Source organism: Ammospiza nelsoni, chromosome 26 (genome assembly GCF_027579445.1).
Source record: "Ammospiza nelsoni isolate bAmmNel1 chromosome 26, bAmmNel1.pri, whole genome shotgun sequence".
Taxonomy (NCBI): Eukaryota; Metazoa; Chordata; class Aves; order Passeriformes; family Passerellidae; genus Ammospiza; species Ammospiza nelsoni.
In genome coordinates this window covers 196,091-208,368 of record NC_080658.1, presented here as the reverse complement: position 1 = coordinate 208,368, position 12,278 = coordinate 196,091, and the positions used below count along the sequence as shown (strand labels likewise).

The following is a 12,278-nucleotide window of genomic DNA, read 5'->3' as shown; positions in this document are numbered from 1 at the left end:
CCCCCCCCCCGGTGGTTCGCTCCGGCCTCGCGCCGAGGAGGCGCCAAGATGGCGGCGGCTGAGGGGGTGGGGAGCGGGAGGTGCCATGTCCCGCCCGAGCCGGGGGAACGGCGGGCGCTGGCGGCGGGAGAGCCTCGGCTTGGGCTGCGGCAGGAGCGGGGAGAGACGCGGCACGCACTGGGCTATGAGAGGGAACAACGGAGAGGGATAGCGGACGGAGGAGACAAAGGGGAAAAAGCCCTATTTCCTCCTCCTGCTCCCGGAGATGGTCTCGCCCAGTCGGCGTGACGCGCCGGCCAACGCCACGCCCCTCCGGGAACGGACCACTCAGCAGCGAGGCGGCTGGAATTATGAATGGGCAGTTACAACGTCATGCGCCGCCGTTTAAAGGGCCCGCAGCCGCTTGGGGTCCCCGCCGGGACCCTCGGGGGACAACGGGGACACCCCCGGCCCCGGGGCGCGGCCTGCGGGCTGGACATACCCGGGAAGGGGCTGCTGCGGCCTCCCGAACCCTCACCGACCCTTCCCTCCCACAGCCAATCCACCCCTGCCCCTCCCATCTCCCCCAGACCACAAAGGACATTTAACAAATGACAGTGAAGTTTCTTAATCAAAAAGGTAAAATAAATCTACACTGCTGTACATATTACTTACATTACAAAATCCCAGAGAAATGTTTGCTGTGTCAGCTACGCTCTGCTCATTCCCTTTTTCCCCCTCAGAAACTGCTTCCTTTGGGTCAGAGATCAATGAAATAAATCTGTGAGCCACCAAATGCCAGCCACAGACACCCCACTGTGAAGTGTGGGTGCAAAGGGTGAGAGTGTGGAACAGGGTTGGTGTAGTTCTGTCAAATTCCATGGGATTACCTCACGTGTGCATCGGTTCTGCTCTGGATTTTAAGGATTAGCAAAAGTAGATCTTCAGCTCTGGCACAGGAGGAAGCAGAGCTTGGTAATGATGTACAAAAGTGACATCAGTCGGGATGGGGAGAGGAGGAGAAGCTCTGGCAATAGGTTAGAAATGGAACACAAAGGCCCCAAATGCAGAGGGCTCCAAGGGCTCAGCTCCGGGATCCTCTGAGGGAGCTGGAATTGTTCCTGGAGAGCTCTCACCTCTGGGAACAAACATCCACTGAGCTCCTGCCCAGGGTAGGACCAGGACAGGCTTCACCTCTGCATAAAGTTCTTTTCCAGGGCAGCAGGAGTCCTCTGCAGGGAGTGGATGTTGCGCTTGACCCGATCCTCCAGGCTGGAGGTGGAGGCACTCTCCAGCTTCAAACGGCTGCAGGGAACAGGAGCAGAGACAGAAATCACAACCCTGACTGAAGGAGAGCAGACAATTTCTACATTATTCTTAATAATTTATAAATATAATAATAAATATATTTAAATAAATATAATATATCATTTTATATTATTTCTGAATTATTATCTGCATATAAAACACTCCCAGAGTGGCAGAACATCAGCAATGCCCAGCTTGGGTCTGACTCCCAATCAGCAAGAGCCATTTTTTGGGCAGAGGGGAAAATTCGGGAACAGCAGCTCTGTCAGCCACAGGGGAGATATGCAATCCCATGATCTGAACACTGAGGCCATCCCTCAGAAGCTGAATTCCCCTTGGATGAGGAGGGGGTAAAAGACTCACTGGAAGAATTTCCCATCCCTGGAGTCGAGTTTCTCCAGCTCCTTCTCCAGCTCCTCCTCCTTGCGGTGCTTCCTGAGGTTGTTGGCTCTCTCCTCTTCCCTCCACTTGGCATTTTCCATCATTTCCTGACGTTTTCGCTCCAGCTCCTCAGGAGAGATCTTTCTGTTTGGAGAGAGAGACACACTTCATAAAACCATTTTCACAACGACCAGAGTTTGGCAGAGACAAAATTCTGCCAAGCTATAAATTGAAGTAAGGCACCTGCAGGAGTAAGATTAATTAAAAAAGGAAAATCAGCGATTGTTTAGTTAGATTCTGAGAGGGAACAGAACCATCACATAGAGAATTTCCACCACCCTTTAATATCCTAATGAGAACGGGATTTATTTTGATGCAAATATCAAAATAAAAGAGTAATTGACAGTAGCCACAAGAGAGGTCAAAGGTTATAGGACATAATCTATACAGGAAAACATTTCTGGAGATATTTTTCTGTGAAGCAGCAGCACCCCAGGCACCTCATCTTCCTCACTTTGGGATGGTGGAATTGTTCATGTTGGAAAAGGCTCAGATCAACCAAAGCTGGTTCACATTCCCCAGATGAGGGGGATTTAACACAGGTTTGCCTTTGGCAGCCGAGCTTGTGAGGACATTTTAAAAATTTCCCTCTTTTTTAAAATATTCCACCTCCCCACATCCCAGCAGGAGGCTCTTTTCTCTCTCTTGGATTTAATTTTAATCCCTCTTTGATTTAATTGATCTCCTAATTGGTTTTAATTCCAAGATGATGCTGTCAGGATCCTTTTTTCGCCTGACGGAACAGAACCTCCTAATTAGAGAATTCACAGAAACACTGGGTTGGAAGAGACCTTCAAGATCATTGAGTGCAACCCAGCCCCAACACCTCAATAAACCCTGGCATCCAGTGCCACATCCAGGCTTTGTTAAATACTCCCAGGGATGGTGACTCCACCAATTAACCAATTCCCATTCCCGCCCTGCAGGAGAAGCAGCACCACGAGCACTGCTGTGGGAAGGTGCCACCCACCAGCCAGCAGTACCAGGTGAGCCATGAGGCCCCTGTGTGTGATTTTCTGGGCATTTCACCTGTCCCCTCCAACCACCAGAGGAAATCTGGTGCCCAGGTGCCTCCCAGGGGTCTGTCCTCCAGCACAGCGACAGGGGACAGGACAGGGTGCCACTGACCTGGTGTAGCCCGGGGGGTGCTGGCGTCGGAAGCTCTTTTTGGGGGAAGGGCTCCTGGCTCTGCCCTTCTCCTCACGGCTGCTGTGCCTGCAACCCCAGAATTACCCTCATTAACACCAAAATCCACATTTGACTAGATCGTGATCACATTTATAAACATTCCTGGGGGTTTTAACACATCCTGAGGCTGAGGTGGCTCCCACAGCTGCAGGGCTGTTACCTGGCCACTCTAGGAACAATCCTAAATTGACAGACTCTGACTCCCAAGAGAGCACTGCATTTGACCTGAGGCTGTGAAGGCTTCCAAAACTGATAGATAGCCCTGGGATTATGGGTGTGGAGTTGGTTAGAAGTGTGTAACATCACAGGGTGAAAAATTAGAGTTTGGGGTTTTAGAATATAGTAATCAGTATGAAGCAAGATGGTTGTTTTAGGGCAGAAGCAAGCTGTTCTTCACCTTTTTCTTTCTTCGTGGGTTTGGGTGGTATTTTGTAATTGGACAGAAACGTCCACACTGCGGGCTTCGAGCAACCAGTTATTGGGTTAGGAGTGAAAATAATCTAGGCGTAATTTCTTAATTGGATAGTTTAGCCTTAAAAGACCTTGTAACAAGAGATAGTTGGCCATTTTGTGCCTAGTTAATGAGAGACTGCAGAGCTCCCTGCTGTGAGACTGTAACATTGATAATAAACAATAAACCCCTGAGTCTGAACGTGAACCATTGTCTCAAGTGCCTTCAATCCCGACCCCGACAGAGTCAGAAAAGGGAAGCAGAGACCCCACAGGATTGCAGGGAACTCCCGTGCTTTCACCCACTCACTGTTTGCTGTGCCCGGAGGGGGATGCTGAGCTCCTCTGGGGGTTCCTCCTGCTGGAATGGCTCTGGGGAGAGCGGGATGGGCTCCGGGAGCGCTCCCGGGGGCGCGGCCCCGCCTCGGGGTCCCTCACCTGGAATCCAGAGGGAACACAGGGGTGGAAGCAGCCCCCACACAGGGCACAGGGGGTGAAGTTTGTGGCTGGCACAGCTGAGGGAGGGAATTCCTCCCTGGGGTGGCAGTCTCAGACGAGCTGTGGCTGCTCCTGGATGCCTGGAAGTGGCCCAGGACAGGCTGGAGCAGCCTGAGACAGTGGGAGCCCATGGGACAGGATGGGTTTTGATGTCCCTTCCCACCCATTCCATGGATAATGAGGAGCATCTGAACAACCTCATCCTGAATTCCTTATCCCAAATTCCAAGCAAAAGTCTGGCTGAGCTTGGAATAATTTGAATTTCAAGGCTCAGATGGCCTCAAATTGAATTTAAAATTTATTCATTCCTGTTCCAGCTGCTGCAGCTATTCCCAAAACCCCTGGTTCTCCCCCCTCCCCAGGGTGTACCTGTAAGCCATAACCCGGGATTTTGGAAGGAGCAGCCTTCCAGGAGGAACTATCCATCCTCTTCTGAGATCTAGAAAGAAAATAAAGCCCTTTTGAAGCAAGCAAATGGAAAGAATAAATCCATTTTTACCACTCATTAATGATGCAAAACAAATGAAGCAACAATTTAATGAAATACTTAATTAAAAGCATTAATTAGATAGAAAAATCTGAGAGCAGGTGAAAAACCAGCAGGAATGGGGGCAGTCTTAGGAAAAAAAAAAAAAAAGTAAAACTCACTTATTTCTGGGCCTCTCCTTCTCAGAGCTGGAGCTGGACACGCTGGAGCTGTGCCGCCGGTGCTTCTTGTGCTTCTTCTTCTTCTCCTTCTTCTTCTTCCTCTCCTTTTTATCCAAACTGTTCTGCAGCTGCAAAGCCAAAAACTCCCTCAGGACCACGCAGAAAACACCACAATTCCACATTTTCCACACATTTCCAATGTGTGGAAAAGCACAAAACCTGAAGCCAAACAAATCTCTAAAAATTATTTTTTCATATTTAAAAGTGCAAAAATGTTTTTGCAGTATTTACAAGAGAAATATCTTTATAGAAATGTAAAGATGCTTATAAAAACTTACAGCCATTTATAGATTTCAAGCCAGAAAATCTCATTTAATGAGATTTATAAATTTACAGCAATTTATAAATGGGAATTTTTGATTATAAGAAAAGGGGAAACCCATCTTTATAGCCATTTATAAATTGCAATCTACAGATACATAAATTTAAATGTATGGATATATAAATTTAAATTAATAGGCATATAAATCTCGTTTAATGAGATTTTCTCTCAGAATTGAGGAGTGTAAGGAGCAAACAGAGCTTGGCTCCTTGTCCTGGACAATAAAAATTCTGATTTTTGCTCCTCCCCTGCCTCACACCTACCAAGGCTTTGATTTTCTTCATTTTCACCGGGTTGTTTAAAACTTCTCTTTTCTTTTCCTCCTCCCTCTTCCTAAAGCAGGAAAAAGAAAATCAGTTTTTTTAATCACATTTCCACAAAGAGGATCCAGCAAGTGCAAGCTCTAAGAACAGAGAAAGCAGGAACAAAGAGAAATGTTGTGTATTTAGCAAAACTGAAGAGGAGTTGCCCCTTTTCTTATAATCAATTGAACTGCTTTTGATATAGGAACATTTCTAATCAATTCAACTGCTACTGATATAGGAAAATATGTATATTTATAGGGTATATAAGATATATATATATATTGGGATATTTATAGGATATATATAAAATCGGATATATATTTATAGGATAATATAATATTTATAATAAATTGGATTGCTTTTGATATAGGATAATATATGTATTTATAGGATACATATATTAGGATATTTATAGATTATAGGATATATATGTATAGGACAGTATAATATTTATAATCAATTGTTTTTCATATAGGATAATATATATATTTATAGGATACATAGGAGACATTTTAGAACATTTATAAGATAGATATATATATTAAAAGATATATATATATATACAGGATATGATATTTCTAATCAATTCAACTGGTTTTGATACAGGACAGTATATATATTAACAGGACATATATATTAAAGGAGATATATATATATATATATATATATAAAAGGATAATATAATACATAATATCAATTTAAGTGCTTTTGAGACAGGCTAATTTGTAGTTTTTGAGTGCCCTTGTCTCTGCACACCTGATCATGAAGAGGGGGTCCTCACGGATCTTGGTGGCCATGTCCAGCACGGAGCTGGCCCCTGCCCTGGCGAAGATGGAGCCGGGCAGCAGCCCCGTGTCCCCAGTGCTGTCCTTGTCCCCAACCTTGTCCAGGATGAACTTGTCCACAGGGCGACCCAGCAGGTACTCGTCCCTGTTCACCATCCCCCCGGGGCCCTGGTACATCCACTCCAGCTTCTCCTCACGCTTCCTGTGCCAAAAAGAAAGTTTCATTCCTCCTCCGGCTGCCTCCAGGGCTTGGCTCGAAGGTGAGCAGGGACAGTTTGGGGTTGGACTGTGGGACATGGCCCCAAGGATGGGATTGTTCAGCCTGGGAAAGTTTTGGGGTTGTTCAGTGCCTGACTGGGGCTCCAGGAGAACTGGAGAAGGATTTGGGACCAGGGGAATGGATTTGAATTGACAGAGGGCAGGGTGGGATAACGTTTTAGGAAGGAATTCCTCCCTGGCAAGGAGGGGAGGGGATGGAACAGAAACCCCAGAGCAGCTGTGGCTGCCCCTGGATTCCTAGCAGTGCCCAAGGCCAGGTTGGACACTGGGGCTTGAAGCACTGGGACACTGGGAGATGTCCCTGCCATGGCAGGGGAGGCACTGGAGGGGCTTTGTTATCCCTTCCACCCCAACCTTTGTGCTGTCCTCATGCTCTCCCCACGCTGTCCCTGTACTGTCCCCATGCAGTCCCTATGCTGTCCCCTGGCTCACAGCACGGTGCCTGTGTCCCTGTGCTGTTACACACAGTGCCCACGTCCCCATGCCAATGTCCCCGTGTCCCTGCTCACTGCACGGTGGCCGTGTCCCCGTGCCCTCACCACATGGTGCCCATGTCCCTGTGCCTGTGTCCCCATGCTCTCACCACATGGTGCCTCTGTACTCGTGCCCTCACCGCACGGTGCCCCTGTCCCTGAGCCCATATCCCTGCACCCTCACCACACGGTCGGTGCCCCTGTCCCTGTGCCCTCACCGCACGGTGCCCATGTCCTCAGCATAGCGCTGCATCTCCTCCCGTGCCCGCTCCTCCTGCAGCTCCCGCTGCAGCTCCTCGATCTTCCTCCTCTCAGCCTCATGCTTCTGCTCTGCCTTCCACACCTTCTCCACATTGCGCAGTGTCTGTGGGTGCCAGCTCTTTTTCAGGTTCTGTGGAAAGAGGGGATTGGCACAGGGGATTGGTACCAGGACCGGCACCGAGGGGCCAGGGCAGCCCAGCGATGCCGGCAGCTGGGCCCAGAGAACGGACCCGCGGCTCCCACTGGCCCCGCGAGTGGCCTCAGTCCCGGGGCAGCGGCACATCCTGGCCCTGCAGCCCCTCCTTAGCCCCCCGGGACGCCTCCAAACGCCCCCCCCCTCTGACCCCTGCTACAGCCCCGGCCCCTTCAGCACCCACTGACCCCTCTCAGTCTCCCCCCCCAGAAGCCCCACGCCCTCCTCCCGACCCCTCTCCCCTCCCCAGCTCCTCTCAGCCCTTCCAGGCCCTCTCCCTCCCCGTCACCGGCCCAACCCCCTTCAGGCTCGCCCGCCCGCTCTCACCCGCCCCACCCTAGTTCCCCTCAGGCCACCCGAACCCTGTAAGCCCCCCCGGACCCCTGAGACTCCTCAGTGCCCTCTCAGCCCCCGCCTTCTGTCAAGCCCCTCGACCCCCTTCACGCTCCCCCGGCCACTGTGAACCCCCCCCGGTTCCCTCATTCCCCCTCATTACCCCGGCCCCTCTCAGCTCCCTCGTCTCCCATCATTTTTCCCTCTGCCTCCCCAGGTTCCGTCCGATTCTCCCCGGTTCCCCTCACCAGGTCTCCCCCCCCCATCGCGGCCGGCGGGCGAGCGCGTCCCCCGCCGCTACCGGGACAGGAAATACGTCACCGACACGCGCCGCCGCTCGGGTTTCTGCGCCGCTTCCTCCTCAGTGCGTCACGGGTGGAGGGGGAGGAAGAGAAAGAAGCGGCGGAGATGCCCCTCGGTGCCGAGCCTGAGAGGTGTTTTCATTCCGTGTATGGAATCCAGAATGGTTTGGGTGGGAAGGGACCCCAAAGCTCTCCAGTTCCATCCCTGCCATAGTTAGGGACGGGACACCTTCCACTTTCCCAGGTTGCCCCATCTACCTGGCCTTGGACGCTGCCAGGGAATTCAGACAAGATCTGAGCCTGTTTCAAATGGGGCTGGTTACAGCAATACCAAAGAAACGCCTGGTAATGATGAAGAGAGTAATTACAAAAGCACTTAAAGCCACGGGACGAGTCTGTCCGGCTGTGCCCGTCACGGCGACGCGCGGAGCGGGGGGGCAGCGCCTTTGGGTCGGATCTTGAGGGTCGAAGCGTTCCGGCCCCGAGTCCAGTTACGCACAACTTGGCCCGGGGCAGAGCCCGGCCGGTGCCGTCAACTGCGGTGGTGCCCGGCTGGGTCAGAATCTGGCACCTCCCAGTCCGTCGTCGGGCGCAAGGAAGGATTTCCTGTGCCGGGGCGGGTCAGAGCTGGCGATTTCGCGGGACAGAGCTGGCGAACCTCTCTAGATAGAGCCAGTGATCCCCCAGCATACCGGCAGTATTCTCTCGGGATAACAGCTGTGATCTCCCGCGACAGAATTGCCATTTACCCTTTTGGAGCCAGGCGGGGCTCGAACCTGGAACTCTGAGGTTCCCGGCCCAGAGCGCTGTCCCTGCGCCGTCCTCCCGGCGCGCCCCCCGCCACGCCCCCATCTCCGCGGCCGGGGCGTGGCTCAGGGGCAGCGCCGCCGTCTGCGGGGCTGCGGGTTAGAGGTTCGAGCCCCGGGGCTGCCTAGATGGCGAGCTGTGGCATCGTAGCCACCCAACCGGCCTGGAGTTCAGAGCCTGGAGGAAACAGCTCAGCGCGGCTGTGACTGCTAGGAACGCGTTATGCACATCATTCACTGTGTAAATTAAGGGCAATTACTCGTACAGGAAAAACTCGAGCTGCAGCTGTTGGGTTTGTGTGTTTCCTGCACAACTCAGGCAAACAGAATGGAAAAATGGGAGTTCAGGTTTGGCAAAACATCACCAATGATTTCCAACACTTCAGAGGGGTGGGGTAAGAAAAGCTCTCTGTGCTTTCTGAATGAGAAAATTGTGGAAGAAAAAAGGGTGAAAAGGCAGCAAAAGATAAGGGGGTACCTGGAGTTGAACCAGGGACCTCTTGATCTGTAGTCAAATGCTCTACTACTGAGCTATACCCCCCAGTGCAGCAGTTCTACCTGGGAGATTAGAAAATGTTTCTTGGGAAAGAAAAATCTTTTGCTGTCCACAAATTGGATTTCTTTCCTTCACACTCCCCTGTGCAGCTCAGGGAGTGCCTCGTAAAGCTACAGGGAGTTAAATGTGCTAAATGGTGGTAAAAATGAGAAATTCTGGTAGATCCGATGCCTGCAGTGAATTTCAAACACAGAAAAGCTCAAACAGGCAGGGAGTCGTTCTCACACATGGCACAACCCCTGCATTTCCCCAACACTCAGGGATTGCATTCAGAAGCTCAGAACCAATTCCGAGTGCACAGAGCCAGCTTACGGCTCCTACTAGAGCTCTCCACGTGTTTTCTGGGAAAGATTTGGGCAAAAGGCAGGTGGAAAGAGGAAAAGAAGAGGGGGCACCTGGAGTTGAACCAGGGACCTCTTGATCTGCAGTCAAATGCTCTACCGCTGAGGTATACCCCCTGACCCAGCTGTTGCACCTGGGAGACTTGAAAACATTTCTTGGGAAGGAAAAATCTTTTTTTGTCCATGAATTGGATTTCTTTCCTTGACAGCTCCAGGGAGCGCCTGATAAAGCTACACGGAGTTAAATGTGATAAATGATGGTAAAAATGAAATTTTACTTACAATTTAATAAATAAAATAAATGATTAAGAAATAAAATCAAATAATAAATAAGATAAAAAAAGCAGTTCTGTTGGTGATTACAGAGACTTAAGGTCAGAGAAGAGCACACACAGTGAGTGGTTAGAGCAGAATCCCAAAACTTTTCCAGCTGAACTTCTGTTCCTTGGATGCTGGAGCTCAGAACCAGCTCCCCACAAGTTCAGAGCTCTCCATCGATTTTTTCACGTGGCAAATTTTTGGCAAAAGGCAGGTGGAAAGAAGGAAAAAAAGAAAAGAGGGGGCACCTGGAGTTGAACCAGGGACCTCTTGATCTGCAGTCAAATGCTCTACCACTGAGCTATACCCCCTCCTATTTTCTCAGCACAATAAAACACTTTAAGGATGTTTTTCCCCAAATCCCTGAGTTCTCTGTGCCTGAGGATTTGGTTTGCGCTGCAGAACCTGTGGGGCAGCAGCAGCCACAGAGTCATTGCACTCCAGCATGGGTCCTTGGCCCAGTTCCTTCCTAGCTCCTTCCCTTCCTCGGAAAAAACATAAGAAACAATGAAAAATAAGGGCAAAAAATATAAGTAGTAGAAAAAAAGTGGAAAAATTATAAGAAAAAGGCCTCATAAAATCAGGTCTGCTCTGTTATGTTGTAATTTCTTCTGAAGAAAGCCTACGCCGTGCAGGTTCCCATGTCAAAGCAATCCTCTGTGAGCAGTTGGTTACCATAACAACCTATTCCTGGGTGAAAAAACAACCTACACCTGAATAAACTGTTTTTACACTGTTAGAAAAATGAAAATTATGTCTCACAAACAACTTTTCCTGCATGTACCCACTGGGGGTTTAAGTTACCAATCAATACAGAATAACAACTTGATACTAACCAATAATTGGCAAAAGAGCTGCTGACCAGTTAGTCACACATGAGGTCTGTAAAACTGTATAAAAACTGTATTAAATATATAAAATAGTATAAAAATGTATAAAATTTATAAAAACATAACTTTATTAGTTACGTGACTGAAGAATGGGCATTTTCCATCACGAAGAAAATGGAGTCCTGAGTGGTTTATTCCAATACCGTCCCAGTCTGTCACCTGAGTGCTCTGAACCTTGGAGTCCCTGACATTTTCCCCAGATTTCATCTCAGTCTGCAACAGGGAAAAGAATGAGCAGGAGAAGACGCTGAGCTGCCATTCCAGCGACCACACCCCCAAAATCCCCAGGGAAAAGCAGCCAAAAAGGAGGGGGCACCTGGAGTTGAACCAGGGACCTCTTGATCTGTAGTCAAATGCTCTACCACTGAGCTATACCCCCAATACAGCAGGTCCCCTGGGAGATAGGAAAATGTTTCTTATGAAAGAAAAATCTTCTGTTGCCTACAAACTGGATTTTTTTCCTTGACACCCCCCTGTGCACCTTAATGTACCTACCAAAAGCTGTACATGGAGTTAAATGTGCTAAATGGTGGTAAAAATGAGAAATTCTGGTAGATCTGGTGTCTGTAGAGAATTAAAGACCAGCAAAGCTCACACAGACAGCGAGTGGTCACTCAGACATAGAACAACCCCTGCACTCACCCAACACTCCAGCCCTCCTTCCTTACATGCTGGAGCTCAGAACCAACTCAGAGTGCACAGCACAAGTTCAGAGCTCTCCATCGATTTTTCCCGAGGCAAATTTTTGGCAAAAGGCAGGTGGAAAGAAGGAAAAAAAGAGGGGGCACCTGGAGTTGAACCAGGGACCCCTTGATCTGCAGTCAAATGCTGTACCACTGAGCTATACCCCCTGTTGTGGGGGAGAAAGGTGGGGGGCTCACTAGAAAAACTAAAAAGCATTTCCTGGAAAAGAGAGAAACTCTTTCCTTATGTAGGTTGGATCCCCGTCCTTGACAGCTCCTGTGCAGCCCAATGTCCCTGGTGAAGGTACAGGGAGTTAAATGGGATAAAAGATGGCAAGTGTGTTTGCTTTCATTCCATTTCCCATTCCTGATCCAGTCCAGGATTTCCCCCATTCCATCTCCTGCCTGGATCCAGCTCAGGTTTCCTCCCATTCTGTATAGTGGCTATTATCCCATCCGGGTTTTCCTCCCGACCATATCCCACCCTGATCTAATCCAGGTTTTCACCCATTCCATCTATCGGCTGCAATTCAGTCCAGGTTTTCACCAAAAAATCCATATTCCAGGCATGATCCAGTGCAGGTTTTCCAGGTCTCCGCCCCAATCCAGTCTGGGTTTTCTTCCATTCCTATCACATCCAAATCCTGTCCAGGCGTTCCTCTCTTCCATTTCCTGACTCCGATCCAGTCTGGGTTTTGGGATCCTGCCTCTAATCCTGTCCCAAAACTTCCCAATTCTGCATTCCAGCCCAGATACAGTAGAGTATTTTTAGGGTCTTATCAGGGCACTTTGAGGATTTTTAGGGTAATTTCAGAGGCCCTTTAAGACTACTCAGGGTATTTTTAGGAACTTTTTTAAA

General features: G+C 49.5%; 1 protein-coding gene and 5 non-coding genes across 7 annotated transcripts; all 6 read right to left on the bottom strand.

The window, feature by feature from the left end:
* Positions 1-582: 582 nt before the first annotated feature.
* On the bottom strand, positions 583-7,840 carry CWC25 (CWC25 spliceosome associated protein homolog). 2 transcript variants are annotated; one of them, XM_059489338.1, is made up of 10 exons: positions 7,772-7,840; positions 6,955-7,127; positions 5,956-6,186; positions 5,158-5,227; positions 4,513-4,640; positions 4,234-4,303; positions 3,677-3,804; positions 2,857-2,943; positions 1,651-1,812; positions 583-1,284 (listed from the first exon to the last, which is right to left on the bottom strand). In XM_059489338.1, the coding sequence occupies exons 1-10, from the start codon at positions 7,787-7,789 to the stop codon at positions 1,170-1,172; spliced, it is 1,182 nt and encodes a 393-aa protein (XP_059345321.1). In that variant the 5' UTR covers positions 7,790-7,840; the 3' UTR covers positions 583-1,169. The 2 variants fall into 2 exon arrangements, with proteins under 2 accessions (XP_059345321.1, XP_059345322.1); XM_059489339.1 differs by lacking the exon at positions 7,772-7,840 and adding an exon at positions 7,687-7,757.
* Positions 7,841-9,100: 1,260 nt separating this feature from the next.
* TRNAC-ACA (transfer RNA cysteine (anticodon ACA)) lies at positions 9,101-9,172 on the bottom strand. The gene has a single exon. It is a non-coding gene; the product is annotated as a tRNA-Cys (tRNA).
* A 401-nt stretch (positions 9,173-9,573) lies between these two features.
* On the bottom strand, positions 9,574-9,645 carry TRNAC-GCA (transfer RNA cysteine (anticodon GCA)). Its single transcript has one exon. It is a non-coding gene; the product is annotated as a tRNA-Cys (tRNA).
* Positions 9,646-10,085: 440 nt separating this feature from the next.
* Positions 10,086-10,157, bottom strand: TRNAC-GCA (transfer RNA cysteine (anticodon GCA)). The gene has a single exon. It is a non-coding gene; the product is annotated as a tRNA-Cys (tRNA).
* An 886-nt stretch (positions 10,158-11,043) lies between these two features.
* Positions 11,044-11,115, bottom strand: TRNAC-ACA (transfer RNA cysteine (anticodon ACA)). Its single transcript has one exon. It is a non-coding gene; the product is annotated as a tRNA-Cys (tRNA).
* Positions 11,116-11,515: 400 nt separating this feature from the next.
* On the bottom strand, positions 11,516-11,587 carry TRNAC-GCA (transfer RNA cysteine (anticodon GCA)). The gene has a single exon. It is a non-coding gene; the product is annotated as a tRNA-Cys (tRNA).
* Positions 11,588-12,278: the final 691 nt, after the last annotated feature.

What these genes read in the sequence shown, in the direction of transcription:
- CWC25 (XM_059489338.1), bottom strand. An exon ending in TGAAGAAAATCAAAGCCTTG is followed by an intron (nt 4,641 to 5,157) that starts GTAGGTGTGAGG and finishes TTGGCTTTGCAG; the next exon opens with CTGCAGAACAGTTTGGATAA. An exon ending in CCCTCCGGGCACAGCAAACA is followed by an intron (nt 2,944 to 3,676) that starts GTGAGTGGGTGA and finishes CTGGGGTTGCAG; the next exon opens with GCACAGCAGCCGTGAGGAGA.